The sequence below is a fragment of the Schistocerca gregaria genome, chromosome 4 (assembly GCF_023897955.1).
Source record: "Schistocerca gregaria isolate iqSchGreg1 chromosome 4, iqSchGreg1.2, whole genome shotgun sequence".
NCBI classification, from domain to species: Eukaryota; Metazoa; Arthropoda; class Insecta; order Orthoptera; family Acrididae; genus Schistocerca; species Schistocerca gregaria.
Window position 1 is genome coordinate 251,309,352 of NC_064923.1, and position 15,282 is coordinate 251,324,633.

A 15,282-nucleotide genomic window follows, 5' to 3' on the forward strand; every position below is an offset into this window, starting at 1 on the left:
GGCATGGATGTGTGTGATGCCCTTAGGTTAGTTAGGTTTAAGTAGTTCTAAGTTCTAGGGGACTAATGACCTAAGATGTTCCATAGGGCTCAGAGCCATTTGATCATGCAGTATTAATACATATGCTGCAACGCCTGCAGGGATGATTCGAATTCAGTAGATATGTCCAGACTTCAAGTCTTCACCGCTCGTGTTGCTTTGAGCACGCTATCACCACTATGAGTAATAATTCCTTAAACTCCTGCAGGCTAAGTGTGCATCTGAAACCATCATCGCTCTTGCAAATATGGATATAAAATCTTTTGTACATATCATGTATAGTCTTTAATCGTTTCAGCTCCAGTAAATTATCTGTTGCTTTAAATTATTGAATTGAAAAATTGGGAGTTAGGTAAACTCTAGCACTGCTCAGTTTACAGTTCTAAAATACGCTTGAATCATTTTCAGAATTCCCTTCCTGCCTGCGCCACAATAAGAAAGTGAGATGTTTCTAGCTGACCAAGGGCTCTTAAAGACTCCATGCATGGCAAGACGATTGTGGAAGGGTCGGATACACAAGCAACTCCCACGAACAGAATGTTAAGGGCAGTTGTACCCATGAATCCAGAACATGTAGGAGTTTGAGATTCTCTCCGTCTGAGAGCAATAGGTAAGGTAGCTTGCACATCAATTTATCCAGCACAGTTTTATATTCATATTTCCCTTGTCATGGAATGTACGAGTTGATATCTGTAGTGCTCTGAACTAGAATCCGGTCCTGCATACGATTGCTGTCTTCAAAGAAGCCCACTAACATTTTGAGTGAAATTCACAAACTAAAGAAATTACCTATTCGTCTATGGAGCATCCTGCGTTTTGTAGAGCATTCAGGAACGATATTGATGCAGAGATGTATGTATTAATTGTACATGTGATCCTAAAGTTTCTGGTATTTTAGATTTCAACTCTATTAAGTTCTTATCTTATTTCGTGAAATAGAAAGGTGAATGCAATACGTGTAAGACACCATATTACTGATGATACAGCGGCCTCATTAGGTGTTAATACCTTATCGTTATTATTAAACATAGCTAAGGTAAACGTTTTGTGGGAGTAATAATCGTAGCTACTGATATTCTTGTCATTTTGAACTGGAGTTACTACATAGGGTGATGTCATCGTGAGATTTCACTCGAATTGACATAAGATACGCATAATCCTCGCGTATTTTCCAGTTTTGTTTGCGGTGAAAAGTTGTCTTGTATGCTGAGTGTACCTGATACCCACAATTTTGCTTTAGATGAAGACGTACTATAATTTAACTTTAGTACTGATCAACGATATACAGTTCGAGGTGGACTAATGTCTGAACAGTCACAGCAAGATATATTGGATTACTAGGAATCTCTGTACATTTACAAACAGGACCCACTATTGGAAATAGTGCGTATACAGCATGCAGCAATCTGTCGTTACGGCACGAATCGTACTGATTGGCAGTATTTCCACTGGCTAATTCGACTCTTTAAATGTTTTCAGTATTGTGCACTAGCACTTGTAGGCTTGAGAAACCTTGTCCTGTCTCTTCTGTTGTTTGTGTTTCCGTTTTGAACGTATTAAAGTTTGCATGTCCCTCAAATACTTTTATGAATCGTTTTATATACGCAACTAAATAGTAAATGTCGTAGGAGCCCCGTTCCCTAGACGCAGTTTATTGTTTAGCTCAGTGACATTATCAATACTGTTGTATGTTTCCAGACCGATCAATGCTATACTACACTTGCTCCCGCTTACATCTGCTGGAGGGAACTATTTCGCTTTTAATTTAAGCGAACCCTGTTTTACAGTTAAAGTGAATGACGGCGCAACACGACCTCAAATGGCGCAGTGGAGTGCATACTGCCTGTCTTAATGCAATTCTCAGGAGGATCTTGATGCAGAAATATCCACAGAAGTGTGAATTGACGTCTTGGTAGCTACGAAAATTATACAACACCTGGTTCTTGCTAGTGAAGTAACAAAGCAGTTCTTTGTGCGGTCTTAAACCGCCGAATGAGTCAAAGTATTAGATAGTATTTTGAGTGAGTTTCATATCCTCACACAACATCTAGATTGACCATTCCACATGCTTTGGATTTCCACATTGCCTCAAGCAATACACCCGCATAAGCACGCCACGAAATTTTGGGACTTCAGTTTTCTGACGAGTTTAAGAAGATCTATGTTTGTAAGCGATCTGGCTGGTAGTATCGCTATGGGCTTCCTTTCTGTATATGTGCAATCCAAGCCATTTCCTATGTGGTTAAAGATACGCCTTTACTGATATCGAAGGCCCCCATGACAAAAATATGCCTTTTAGCTTCTTGTAATTGCTTCTCAACGTTTGGCGCATTCGTTACTGCTTGAGTTATTGCAACAGGTGTCCTGCTAACGAACCAAAGGCTGATAGCACAGCAAAGGCAGGGATTAGAAACGGAATTATTCCGCCAGGTGTCTTTGATATTGGCAGAATCTTGGGCGTATTAATATGTCTTTTCCTTCCTCCACTCTGCCTCAAGGAACCTTTCCCCGCTGTCAACGCTTATTTGATGCTTTTTTTTAACATCCCATAGGTTTTTCCTTCTTCTTTAGTGTGTGTCCAGATGCAGTCAATATTTTCTTGAAGGTTATCCCAGCACCCAATTTCAGTTTTGCACATATTGCCGTATCGAACATGGATGCAGCAATTCGTTGTCTTATGCCAGTGTCCTTCCTTCGATGAATCTGCCTAGCCTTGACAGCTAATGTTTCATCTGCAATGCCACGATCTTGATTTGTAGCATAAGCAATGTCGTGCTTCTTGCATGCGTTGTCTAGGATATTAATTCCCTTACCAACACGGGCTAGGCACTGTTTCAATTACGTTCCAAGTCCACAAAAACTCTATCCAGGGAAATAAAGTTTGAGTGGTAGATTCTCGAGAATACCACCTTGATCTCTGTTGATACGTTTCCTAACACTCATGTCACGTTACTGCCTGGTCTGTGGTTTGTGTGGCCTACTATACACCAAGTTGCGAGCGTTCACCCAACTGTTGTGCCTTGTGTCATTTCACCAGTGTCTTGTTCCCTCGACGTCTTAAGATCCGCTCTACGTGGGAAGCGTTCGGTTCACAGCTTTTCTGTGATTTCTCTGTGTAAAAGCTGTCTGGAATTTCTTCACTGTCACTTTCTTTTCATCTTTGATATCTCGATAAGCCAGTTTTGTAGTTCGAAGTACTACAAAATCAATCACCTGCGTTGAACTTCTGCTTGCAGGAATCCATCACCTTAATACTGTTGTATACTGTATTTAAAGTCCATTATTGCGGACATCAATATGTCCATTCTTAATTGTTTGGTGAGCCGTGCGTTTACACTAATCAGTGATATGTGGTAGGATGTTTAGCCATTTGTACGTCCCTTGAAGATTAATTCCTTCCACATCCAGTTTTTGTTCTGCCATTTCAACCACTGGACAATACCAGCTTTCAAGATTGTGAAGCCGTGGTCTTGTGGTGACATCTTTGATCAATAAAACATGCTCATTTGCGGTTTCGAACGCCGCCAGCGCTTAAATTCTGAATAATAATCAGCGTTGGCGGCCGAATACTTCCGGCGTAAGAAGACACCCTCATTCTGCTAACGGCCTTGTCAAAGGGAGCAGATAGAGGTTCAGAGCACTCTCTAGCCCTTGGGATGGGAAACTGACCTAAAGGTCTGAAGAATCAACATTGATTAACGGCATGAGGATGCAGAAGGTAATGGAAACCACTACAGTAAAGACACATAACGTGTATTCACAGGACAAATGGTCTGTAGCTGTAAAAGCAAATGATAATCCCTCCATTTGTGAAAGATTCCATACTAGCCACCATTCAGATCTCTGGGAAAGGACTGCCAAGGGAGAGGTGACCACAAGAAAAAGACTGAATAACCAACGAAAGGATATCGTTCTACGAATTGGGGCGTGGAATGTCAGAAGCCTGAACCTGGTAGAGAAGCTAGAAAATGTGAAAATCGAAATGCTAAGACTCAGTCTAGATATAGTGGGGCTCAGTGAACTGCACTGGAAAGAGGACAAGGATTTCTGGTCAGATGACTATACGGTAATGTCAATAGCAGCAGAGAAAGGTTTGACGGGAACAGGATTCGCTATGAATCGGAAGGTAGGGCATGTCAGTGATAGGGTGGCGCTCAGAAGGATCGACAGAAAAACAACACTGACAAAGGTAGTTCAAGTATACATACCAACGTCGCAGGCCGAAGGTAAAGAGATGGAGAAAGTGTATGAGGATACTGAATGAGTAATTCAGTACGTAAAGGGTAATGAAAATCTAACAGCCATTGTGGATTGGAATGGATGTCGATGATATTCCTGGATTCACCCATGATTTACCCATTTTCTAAATATATCCATATTTCACCAGTTGTTACTATTCGATGGAAAAACGACTTTCTTTTGCACCTGGCGAGCAACATTTCACAAGTGGTCTTTCGATTTGCTTGCTGTCTTTCATTCAGTTCATGAGGAACGCATTTTCCCACTTTCTCCACCTTTCCGATACTCTTCAACCGTAGAGAAACGACTTCTTGCGTCACATTCAATTGTTCCGAAAGTTCCTATTGATTTTAACTACCATCTTCATCCAATAGCGCCTGTGATTCGTTGTGTTCGAACTTTTTCGGTGCTTTCCGGCGCTCGTCGTTTCTCACCTCAAAATTGCCACTTTTGAACTTTTTGAACCACTTAAAACACTGTGTTTCCCAAAATTATGTTCGCCAAAAGCTTCGACAAGCATTAGATGCGATTCGGTAGCAGTTTTCTTCAAATGATAACAGAGAACCAACGCTGTCCGCAAATCCTAGTTCGTAGGCACAAAATTTGACATTTTAAGGGTTTGAAACAGATACCGATGTACGGAACTTGGGTTACTGTGTGTTGACATTCCTCTTCAGCCGTTACAGGAAGCAGATGGCGCTGCAGACGCGGTCTCAAGGCCCTACACTAACGGACAGCACCACGAAGAAAAAAATTTCGGTTTCATACTTCTACACCTGGTATATGTGTGAATTTTAACGCATGTCTATCTAGAAAACATCGTAATCCCAAGTCATGTCACCAGTGATAGGTTACTGATACTCATCCTAAGTACACTATGTGATCAAAAGTATCCGGACACCCTCAAAACATCTGTTTTTCATGTTAGGTGCATATTGCTGCCACCTACTGTCAGGTATTGCACGTCGGCGTCCTCAGTAGCCATTAGACATCGTGAGAGAGCAGAATGGGGCGCTCCGCAAAACTCACGGACTTCGAACGTGGTCAGGTGATTGGGTGTCACTTGCGTCATACATCTGTACGCGAGATTTACACACTCCTATACACCCCTAGGTCCACTGTTTCCGATGTGACACTGAAGCGGAAAAGTGAATGGACACGTACAGCACAAAAGCATACAGGCCGATCTCGTCCGTTCACTGACAGAGACCGCCGACAGTTGAACAGGGTCGTAATGTGTAATAGGCATACGACTATCCAGGCCATCACACAGGAATTCCAAACTGCACCAGGATCCACTGCAAGTACTATGACAGTTTGGCCGGAGGTGAAAAAAAGTTGGATTTGATGCTCGAGCGGCTGTTCATAAGCCACACATCATGGCGGTAAATGCCAAACGACGCCTCACTTGGTGTCTGGAGTGTAAACATTGGACGATCGAACAGTGGATAAACGTTGTGTGGAGTGACGAATCATGGTACACAATGTGACCATCTGGTGGCAGGGTGTGGGAATAGCGATTGCCAGGTGAACGTCATCTGCCAGCGCATGTAGTGCCAACAGTAAAATTGTGAGGCGGTGGTGTTATTGTGTGGTGGTGTTTTTCATGGAGAGGGCTTGCACTCCTTGTTGTTTTGCTTGGCACAGCATAGGCCTACATCGATGTTTTAAACACCATCTTGCTTCCCACTGTTGAAGAACAATTCTGGGATGGCGATTGCATCTTTCAACACGGTCAAGTACCTGTTCATAGTGCACGGCCTGTGGGGGAGCGGTTACACGACAATAACGTTCCTGTAATGGACTGGCCTGCACAGAGTCCTGGCCTGAATAGTGTAGAACACCTTTGAGATGTTTTGGAACGCCGACTTCGTGGCAGGCCTCACCGAACGACATCTATACCTCTCCTCAGTGCAGCACTTCGTGGAGAACGCCAGCCATTCCCCAACAGACCCTCCAGCACCTGATTGAACGTATGCCTGCGAAAGTGGAATGTGTAATCAAGGCTAAGGGTGAGCTAGCATTACCGATGGAAGGCGCCACGAACTTATAAGTAATTTTCAGCCAGGTGTCCGGATGCTTTTGATCAAATAGTGTATTTCCGAGTGAGTAAAGTGTGAAAATATTTAAGTGAACTTTTGAATGCATTAATTGCTAACGTGATCAAAATATTGAGTGAAATCTCACTTTCAATGTGAGATATACGATGCTACTGAAATTTCTCCCTGTGATATCAGAGTCAAGTAGCTGCCGAAAATTAAGGTTCAAATTCGCTTAATTTAGATTAAGGTATTATTACAAAGCGTGTTATCTGTGCCATACCTAAATTTATATGAAAAGTGCATCTTAAAGTGTTGTTGAAAGTCATAACAGATTTAGGACCCCATAGCCCAGGCACTGTGTTTGTCAGTAATTAATCAATTTTTATTAAAGAGTACTATGTTTACTAAACTCATTAGCTAGTAAATGTTGCAGTCTGGTAATATTGATTACTTTATGCACGAATAACGATACCGATGTTTACAGAGGTGATGAATGATTGATGTTGGTGGCATGTTCTCGTAAGGTTCCAAAAGTTAAGAGCTTATATTTCATTTCTGAGTTTTAAAAATGTCATGACCAGAAGAAGTTACTTTCGTCCGGCCACAACTGTGAGTTCTTTGATTGGTCTGGGAGAAGGCTCAACAAACTAGAAGACTTGAAATATTAGTTCACTTTATTATGTAAATGAATAAAAGATATGATTAACGTTGACACAGACTGTTGTCACAGGAGTGCTTGATAATTACGACTGACATTGACTAGTAAAGCATCACTTCAAGCACTTGTTAACAAACTCTTCTCCTGAGGTACAAAATGCAGTATTTACGAAGTACGTGTCATCAGAAACTTAGTCTTAATCGATGACATCAACTGCGAAGGTGGGGGTCTCCAGCTGGAGCTGAGCTCTTGCTAGATTGGCACTATGCTGACCTCAGCGTGAGGGCACTGCTATGCTGAGGGAGGGGGAGGGGGAGGTGTGGGCCTCAGCAGCCCCTCTCATACGTCGTTACAAACTCCAGCGAGCCCTCGCTAATAATGTCTGCGGTATCGATTCGCGTTGCCGACTTTGGTGTGGCATCATGATCTCTGGAAGATGTCACAAAAATGTTATTAACAATTACTTTGAATTAATTGTCCGGTTTTGACTTTTGGTCACATTCTGTTATTATTACATGAGTAATTTAGATTCGAACTCTGTTTATTGGTTCGTCAAGAAACGAAGTCCGATACTTATTATCCTTGAGAAACACCATCACGATCAATCAATCCTATGAAAGGAGTAACACTAATTTTGCATATAGTACAGTAGAAGAGCTTGTTATGTGTCCCATTACCGCAATGGGGCTGTGGTGTACGTGCTGTTACAGTAACTGTGGATGCTGGTGTACTTTTCCTCCATTACAAAGGTGACTGTACGTCGATTATTCCTATGGTGAAAAGGATACCGAGAAAAAGGTTTCAGATCAAAAAATGGAGGGAATAAAACATGTATTAGATCATTTTATGATAAGTTTCTGCACAGATAGAAGACGACTTATAATGGCCTCAGCGTTGACAAGATGAGCTAACTCAACAAGTAAATAATTAAATAGAGCCACTCCAACTGAGTGGTTTTATTGTAATGTAGTATCTAGGTAAGTAACAGTCTTAAGGTAGATTGTGAGAGATCCAAGTATTCATTACCTTTGTGAGAGAGTACTCGTAGCCATCAGGGTTGAGCAAAGGGATGATGTGCCAGTCGACGCTGCCTGTGAGCGAACTCGCCGTTGCGTTCTCGACCAGCTGGTTGATGACGTAGAGAGCGGCAGCTGGCGCGATCCACTCCCTGGCGTGGATGCCCGCGTCGATCAGGATGACGGGCCTGCTGCCGCCCCCTCCAGAGGATATCTGGATGATATCTATAGGGCGTCCCTCGGATGTGTTTCCGATGGCCTGCACAGTCACTGTACGGGGATAGCTTGATTCCAACTGCGACAAGTACTTCCGAATCTGTAAAACCGAAGTGAGAATGTTACGCATTTCATACTTAGTCGCCTTAGGGACATCCCGTGAATACCATACTGGTGTCTCCTGTGGAGTACAGATGGTAAAGTACAGATGCTGTGCAGTTTCCTCCCTATGACCTGTTACGACTTATAAAGTGCATATCAGTAGCGTACAGCAACCTGTGATGAGTGATTCTATAGTGTATTGTTGTGAGATTATGGATGACTATTTACTCAATGATACGAAGATGGTGAAACATGCTGCCATCATATAGTGCACCACAATGTTGTTAGACTATCCCTTTCAAGTAGTACTAAGAGGTATACAGGATAAGCGTCTCACACTGGGCGGGCGGATTGCCATCAACAGGGTCACGTGCTCGCACTATGACTCACCGAATAGAGGTTCAATACTTAACCTGGAACACTGACGCAGAGCAGGTTGTGGGGAGATTCCCTAGTCTTGTACGTCTGCTTAGCTGAGTGGTTACGTGCTTACCTACCTTGCAGCGGGCCCGAGTTCGATTCGCAGTTTAGTTGGAGATGTTCTCCGCTCGTCGACTGGCTATTGTGTTGTCCTCATAATCAGTTCATCCTCATCACCGGCAAGCGAGTTGCCCAGCGTGGCGTCGAATGAAATAAGACTCACACTCGGCGGCCGAACTTTCCCGGATGGGCCTCCCGGTCGGCAATGCCATACGATCATTTCATTTTGTCCCTACTCATCTTCACTAAATACATTGGAACATGTAAGGATGAAGCAGATAGTCTTGTAAGTGAAGGTGATGGTTGTGTGATTTAATCTCCGCGCCCAGCTGGTTTCTACGAGTAGTTTTGGTCTACTGCGGGCGTTCTTTTTGATGGTTCGTAGGTGAAGTTTTTAATGGGGTTTCAGTCCATGATATTTTAATGTTTCAGTCGCGTGGATTAGAAAGTTGTGTATTGTCAGTTAAAGGTCTGTAGCGTGATTTTTCCTACAATTATCGCCTGGGATTTTGCAAAAGTGATGGAAGGGTACCACTTTTTGCACCTAGGAGTAAAGCTGTTGAGATGCAGTTTGTGGCATTGTTGGTATGAATGAAAAAGGTCCGAAGCAGTAACCTAATAAATCATTGGTAGGTGACATTAGAAAACTTGCAAAATCAACATGGATGCTTATGTATGTACGGAATGCACTGTGTCAATATGCGTCAAATCGTTAACTATGATAAAAATCTTTTTTATTACTGTTAGTATTATAATATTTTCATTCGAGTAGTCTGCACAACTGTTATCTTACAGTAAAGAGAAATAATCTATTTTCCAATTCCTCGCCAGGATTTGAATCAGTATATTTAGCGAGTGGTCATACGTTAAGTACTTCGGGTAAGGAGTTGCAGTAGACATGAGAAAAGTTTAAATCAAACTGATACTCTAAATGAGGATCAGATTTGATTGTATCTGTCTGTATTCTTTTCCAGCTGTTGTTACATCGACGGTTAAAACTTGGAGACAGGGAATTTACTTTTACATGCGTGTTACACTCCTCCATATCGAATCGGAGTCGCGTTCTATCTGCCGGAATGTCGCTGAGTTCCGGTTATACACTCCAAAGCAGGAATACGAATTGTGTTCAGTTAGATGCGTCTAAGGAGCACCTCTCTGTTGATGTCAGAATGGTAGAGAGTGTAGTTAGAATTCAGGTTAGAGGGAGAGGCTCGGGTCTGAGGCACAGATTTAGAGCAGATATAAGGAAGATTACAGTTTAACGTTCCGTCGACATCGAGGTGATCAATGTCGCAGCACAAGCTACAATCAAGGGAGAGTGGGGAAGGGACTCGGTATTGTCCTTTCAAAGGAACGATCCCAGCATTTGCGTTAAGTGGTTTAGAGAAATCACGGAAAACCTAATTCAGGCTGGCCGAACGGGTTTTGAACTGTCGTCCTCCAGAATGTAACCCCAGTGTGCTAAAAACTGTGCTACCTCACTTGGTAGATTTGGATAGAGACTGAACCCAGTATGAACAGCAAGATGCGACTGGGTCCACCAGGTACGTGCATCGTAACTGACAACGAATGGCATACACTATATGTGTGTGAGTACGATCCTGGCAATTTCGCTCAGTTCGTAACGATCTCGGCATCTCATGGCAAACACTCGCATTACCGTTCAAGAGAAATTCAGCGAGTAACTCATCTCAACTTCCAAATAGGCAAAGAATGACTGGCATTGCTATTATGTCTGACGCACTCGCGCAACAACTTGATATTGGAATGATTACACATCTTTATGAGTATTCTATGACACTTGACACTTGAAAAGGAGCAATCAAAACAATACACCAGAAATTATTGATTATTGATTATAGTCTCGAAGTGGAATTGTTGGAAATGATCCCATCTTCCCACAGTAGCCATAATGTTTTTGTATAATAATAACCCTGTGCGGCTGGTCCCGGCGGAGGTTCGAGTCCTCCCTCGGGCATGGGTGTGTGTGTTTGTCCTTAGGATAATTTAGGTTAAGTAGTGTGTAAGCTTAGGGACTGATGACCTTAGCAGTTAAGTCCCATAAGATTTCACACATTTGAACATTTGATAATAACCACCACAGTCAACCATGATCCCACATTAGCTATTATGGCGCTTCTAATGAGAGTTATTGGACTGACACCCAGTTTCAGTAAAATCAGTGTCATTATCAATGTCACGTGTCCATGAAGCTGTTTTACTCTCTAACATGACGTGGCAACGTAAACTGCGTGGAAATATCTCCACACAGGAATCGGTACCTTGCTCTGACGATGAAATGAAGATTGGAAACCATTGTAGTTATGCTGAAGTGTTAGCCGTACTACAACGATTCTGAAAATAATCATCTCAAACGCCTCGCTCTGTGAAATCTCGTAATATTTATTTGTGATTCACCCTTACAAAACCGGAAACAATTTAGTTTCGGTAAAAGGCACGTACGATCCCGTAGCAGTTCCAACAAAACTATTCCACCAATTACAAAAGAAATATCAAAGGATTAATCCAGTTGTGTTTAGGTAGATATTTCCAGTTTGTTCGTTACTATAAATCATTTTGTATTTTCATCGTTTGGCTGTCGTAGGTGGCCATCCAATGTATTCTTAGCTTTGGCGATACTCACATCATCGTAGCGTTCGTACTTGGTGAATGAAATGCGAGTGTCGTCCTTGCTGTTGATAGGCTTCGCCTGCGCCTGATTTTGCTCCTTCTCCAAGACCCTGGAAATCGGCATGGATATTATTTGCACGGCATATAAACGTTTCTGTTTGTAAAATAATTTATCTTTATCTTAATATAAATATTACTAACACACGAAAATTACAACAAAAGCCATTATCTGATTTTTGTTTTAGCTTTCCTTTGTGCTCATATTACTGTCGTTTTCTCAGAATGGGCTCTTTTCCGCTCGTCAGACAAAACTATTCCGGCCTCCTTGGGCTTTTATGACAGGTCACTTATTTTACTGCATCGATCCATTTCATTGTTTCCATTAAGCATTACCGGGTCTTTTGTAGACTTTCATAGCCTTCATAGGTAATGTGGTTGGATACATTCTTTTAATATTTCAATAGAATTTTAAGATGCGTTTTTCCATATCTTACAACATGTTACTTCACTTCTCAATTTATCTATTTGCTCTTATACTTTATATTCCTACTTCGGAGCTAAAATTTTCCAGTTTGCTTTTCGTTATCTCTTTTGGGTTTCTTCAGTGTTTCTCTTTATGTTGAAAGTGAGTCTTTCAGTCCCATACTCTCATTTGATGACTATGTTGTAATGGATGAATTTTGTAAATTTTGATATACATCTTTGTTAGGAATGTATTTTTAAGTCTGAAGGCTGTTTCCATTATGTGGCAATGAATTTGGTAACCAATCTTTTACAGGTCAATCTCATGTATGGTTTCACCTATGTATTTGAACTGAGAAAAGTCTCACGATTTTCCCGTATTTAGTTTTGAGAATTTTGTTGTTTTAAATGACATTTGGAGACCTGCAGTTTGTACTGTTTTTTTAAACAGTTGTATTGTACTAACATAGTCACTAGGTCGTCTGCAAAAGCTACATAGTCTACCGTAATGCGGGTCCGTCCTGATTTGGCTGATTCGTCAAATTTAAGCTCCGATTTTAGTTTTTTGATCACTTTTTCTGAGACGTAGCTTGAAAGTAATGAAGAGAGTCCATCATCTTGTCAAATGTTCCAAAATCTCTCCCCCAATTCTACCTTAGATACTGTACCATTTAGTATGTCACTAATATGTGCAGTGTTCTTGAGATCGAGTCTTTCAGAATAAGGTAAAGAATTTTACAACCAACGAAGTTCTAAGATCTTTTTAGAAGTCATCTTATTATGAATTTTTTAATGTCTGACAATTAGATTCAGAATTAAAATTCTTTCTGAAAAAAACGGCTTGAAAAGAAAAACTAAACTCCATACGAACTGGCCGCGGAAGACCCAACTGCACCAATCGACCGCCGTGTCATCAACTGCCGGCAGGCGTCATTGGATATGGATTAGAGTGGCATGTGGTCAGCACATCGCTCTCCCGGCCGTTGTCAGTTTTCGTGACCGGAGCCGCCACTTCTCGATCAAGAAGCTCCTCAACTGGCCTCACAAGGGCTGAGAGTGCCCTGCTTGCCAACAGCGCTCCACAGAGCTGGACAGTGACACAGTCAGGTGTTAGCCAAGACCAACAGCACTTAATTCCGGTGATCTGACGGGAACTGCTGACACCACTGCGGCGGTCTGATATTCGACAATTTTGCATCTCTTTTGGTATAATGCAATATATTTGTCCTTTACTGCTGGTTGTTGGTTTTTCGTTTTCTGACACTTTCCACGTCTTTCTAATATTTTTCTAGCCCTCTTTCCCATATTGTTAAAAATGCAAGTTTCTTTCAACTTTTACGCACACTTCAACTTTTGTAGTCCTGTCTTCCTCAGTTGCGTGTAATATTACGGTATATTGATAATTTTTACTTATGGGTCGTCTGACAGCAACACAATTTTAGTGCCATATGCATTTCGCCTTTATTTTCTGCAAGGCATCATCAGTGGCCTGGATATGTACATATCTTCGCTCTTTAATTTACATTTTGGTCTCTGTACCTATAAGTTATAAACAGTTTTTGTGGTTGGTATTTCCTATTAAGTAGTAATGTTCCGAACTGTACTTGCAGGGCTGGCCGGTGTCGCCGAGCGGTTCTAGGCGCGTCAATCTGGAACCGCGCGACCGCTACGGTCGCAGGTTCGAATCCTGCCTCGGGAATGGGTGTGTGTGATGTCCTTAGGTTAGTTAGGTTTAAGTAGTGCTAAGTTCTAGGGGACTGATGACCTCAGATGTTAAGTCCCGTAGTGCTCAGAGCCATTTGAACCATTTTTTTGTATTTGCAGGTTTCTTATACGATTTCCTACATATTTCGCTCCTGTTACATATTTGGTGTTATTCTTCTTCTTATGAATGCCAATTTGCGGTTTTTTCCCCACATTCCACAGCACACCACATTTGCGTATGTCAGTGTGTTTTGGTGTGATATAATTATTTTTGTGCTCTGTGTGTGGCTGCGCTTGTCTGTGTGTGACTGAAGGGTTTGCCTAAGCCAACCAGCTACCAAGAGGGACAAATTCCAACAATCAGGAACATATAAACTTGAATGTCAAAGTTGCGATGCAGTACACATAGGCATGGCATGTAGGAAGTTTAAAACACGATACAAAGAACATATCATATCAGATGTTGGAAGTACGAAACAAACCATTCCACATTTGCAGAACATTTAATACATCATAACCACCGTCCTACAAACATGGAAAAGGAATGAAAATAATGAGAATAAACAACCATGACAAACATCTTACACAAACGCAAGAAAACGTCCACATTCAGAAAGCCAAAGTTGAAAACAAAACATGTGACAAATGAACTAACACACATCAGCACAGGCTCCCTACTACACTTAATCAAGGAAACGATAAGATAAAATAAAATAATCTTTAAAAAAATGGTTCAAATAGCTCTGAGCACTATGGGACTCCCCTAGAACGTAGAACTACTTAAAACTAAGCTAAGGACATCACACACACCCATGCTCGAGGCAGGATTCGAACCTGCGACCGTAGTAGTCCCGCGGTTCCGGGCTGCAGCGCCAGAACCACACGGCCACCGCGGCCGGCAAAATAATCTTACCCCTTCATATATATACACTCCTGGAAATTGAAATAAGAACACCGTGAATTCATTGTCCCAGGAAGGGGAAACTTTATTGACACATTCCTGGGGTCAGATACAACACATGATCACACTGACAGAACCACAGGCACATAGACACAGGCAACAGAGCATGCACAATGTCGGCACTAGTACAGTGTATATCCACCTTTCGCAGCAATGCAGGCTGCTATTCTCCCATGGAGACGATCATACAGATGCTGGATGTAGTCCTGTGGAACGGCTTGCCATGCCATTTCCACCTGGCGCCTCAGTTGGACCAGCGTTCGTGCTGGAGGTGCAGACCGCGTGAGACGACGCTTCATCCACTCCCAAACATGTTCAATGGGGGACAGATCCGGAGATCTTGCTGGCCAGGGTAGTTGATTTACACCTTCTAGAGCACGTTGGGTGGCACGGGATACATGCGGATGTGCATTGTCCAGTTGGAACAGCAAGTTCCCTTGCTGGTCTAGGAATGGTAGAACGATGGGTTCGATGACGGTTTGGATGTACCGTGCACTATTCAGTGTCCCCTCGACGATCACCAGATATGTACGGCCAGTGTAGGAGATCGCTCCCCACACCATGATGCCGGGTGTTGGCCCTGTGTGCCTCGGTCGTATGCAGTCCTGATTGTGGCGCTCACCTGCACGGCGCCAAACACGCATACGACCATGATTGGCACCAAGGCAGAAGCGACTCTCATCGCTGAAGACGACACGTCTCCATTCGTCCCTCCATTCACGCCTGTCGCGA

The 15,282-nt window shown here is 42.4% G+C and overlaps 1 protein-coding gene across 1 annotated transcript in view; it reads right to left on the minus strand.

The window, feature by feature from the left end:
* Positions 1-15,282, minus strand: part of LOC126268061 (carboxypeptidase B-like) — a 105,856-nt gene that overhangs the window by 79,129 nt on the left and 11,445 nt on the right. The window contains exons 2-3 of the mRNA XM_049973496.1: positions 11,437-11,533; positions 8,005-8,310 (exon numbers count right to left, since the gene is read on the minus strand). Coding sequence (XP_049829453.1) covers positions 8,005-8,310; positions 11,437-11,533 — 403 coding nt within the window. The remainder of the gene's footprint in view (positions 1-8,004; positions 8,311-11,436; positions 11,534-15,282) is intronic.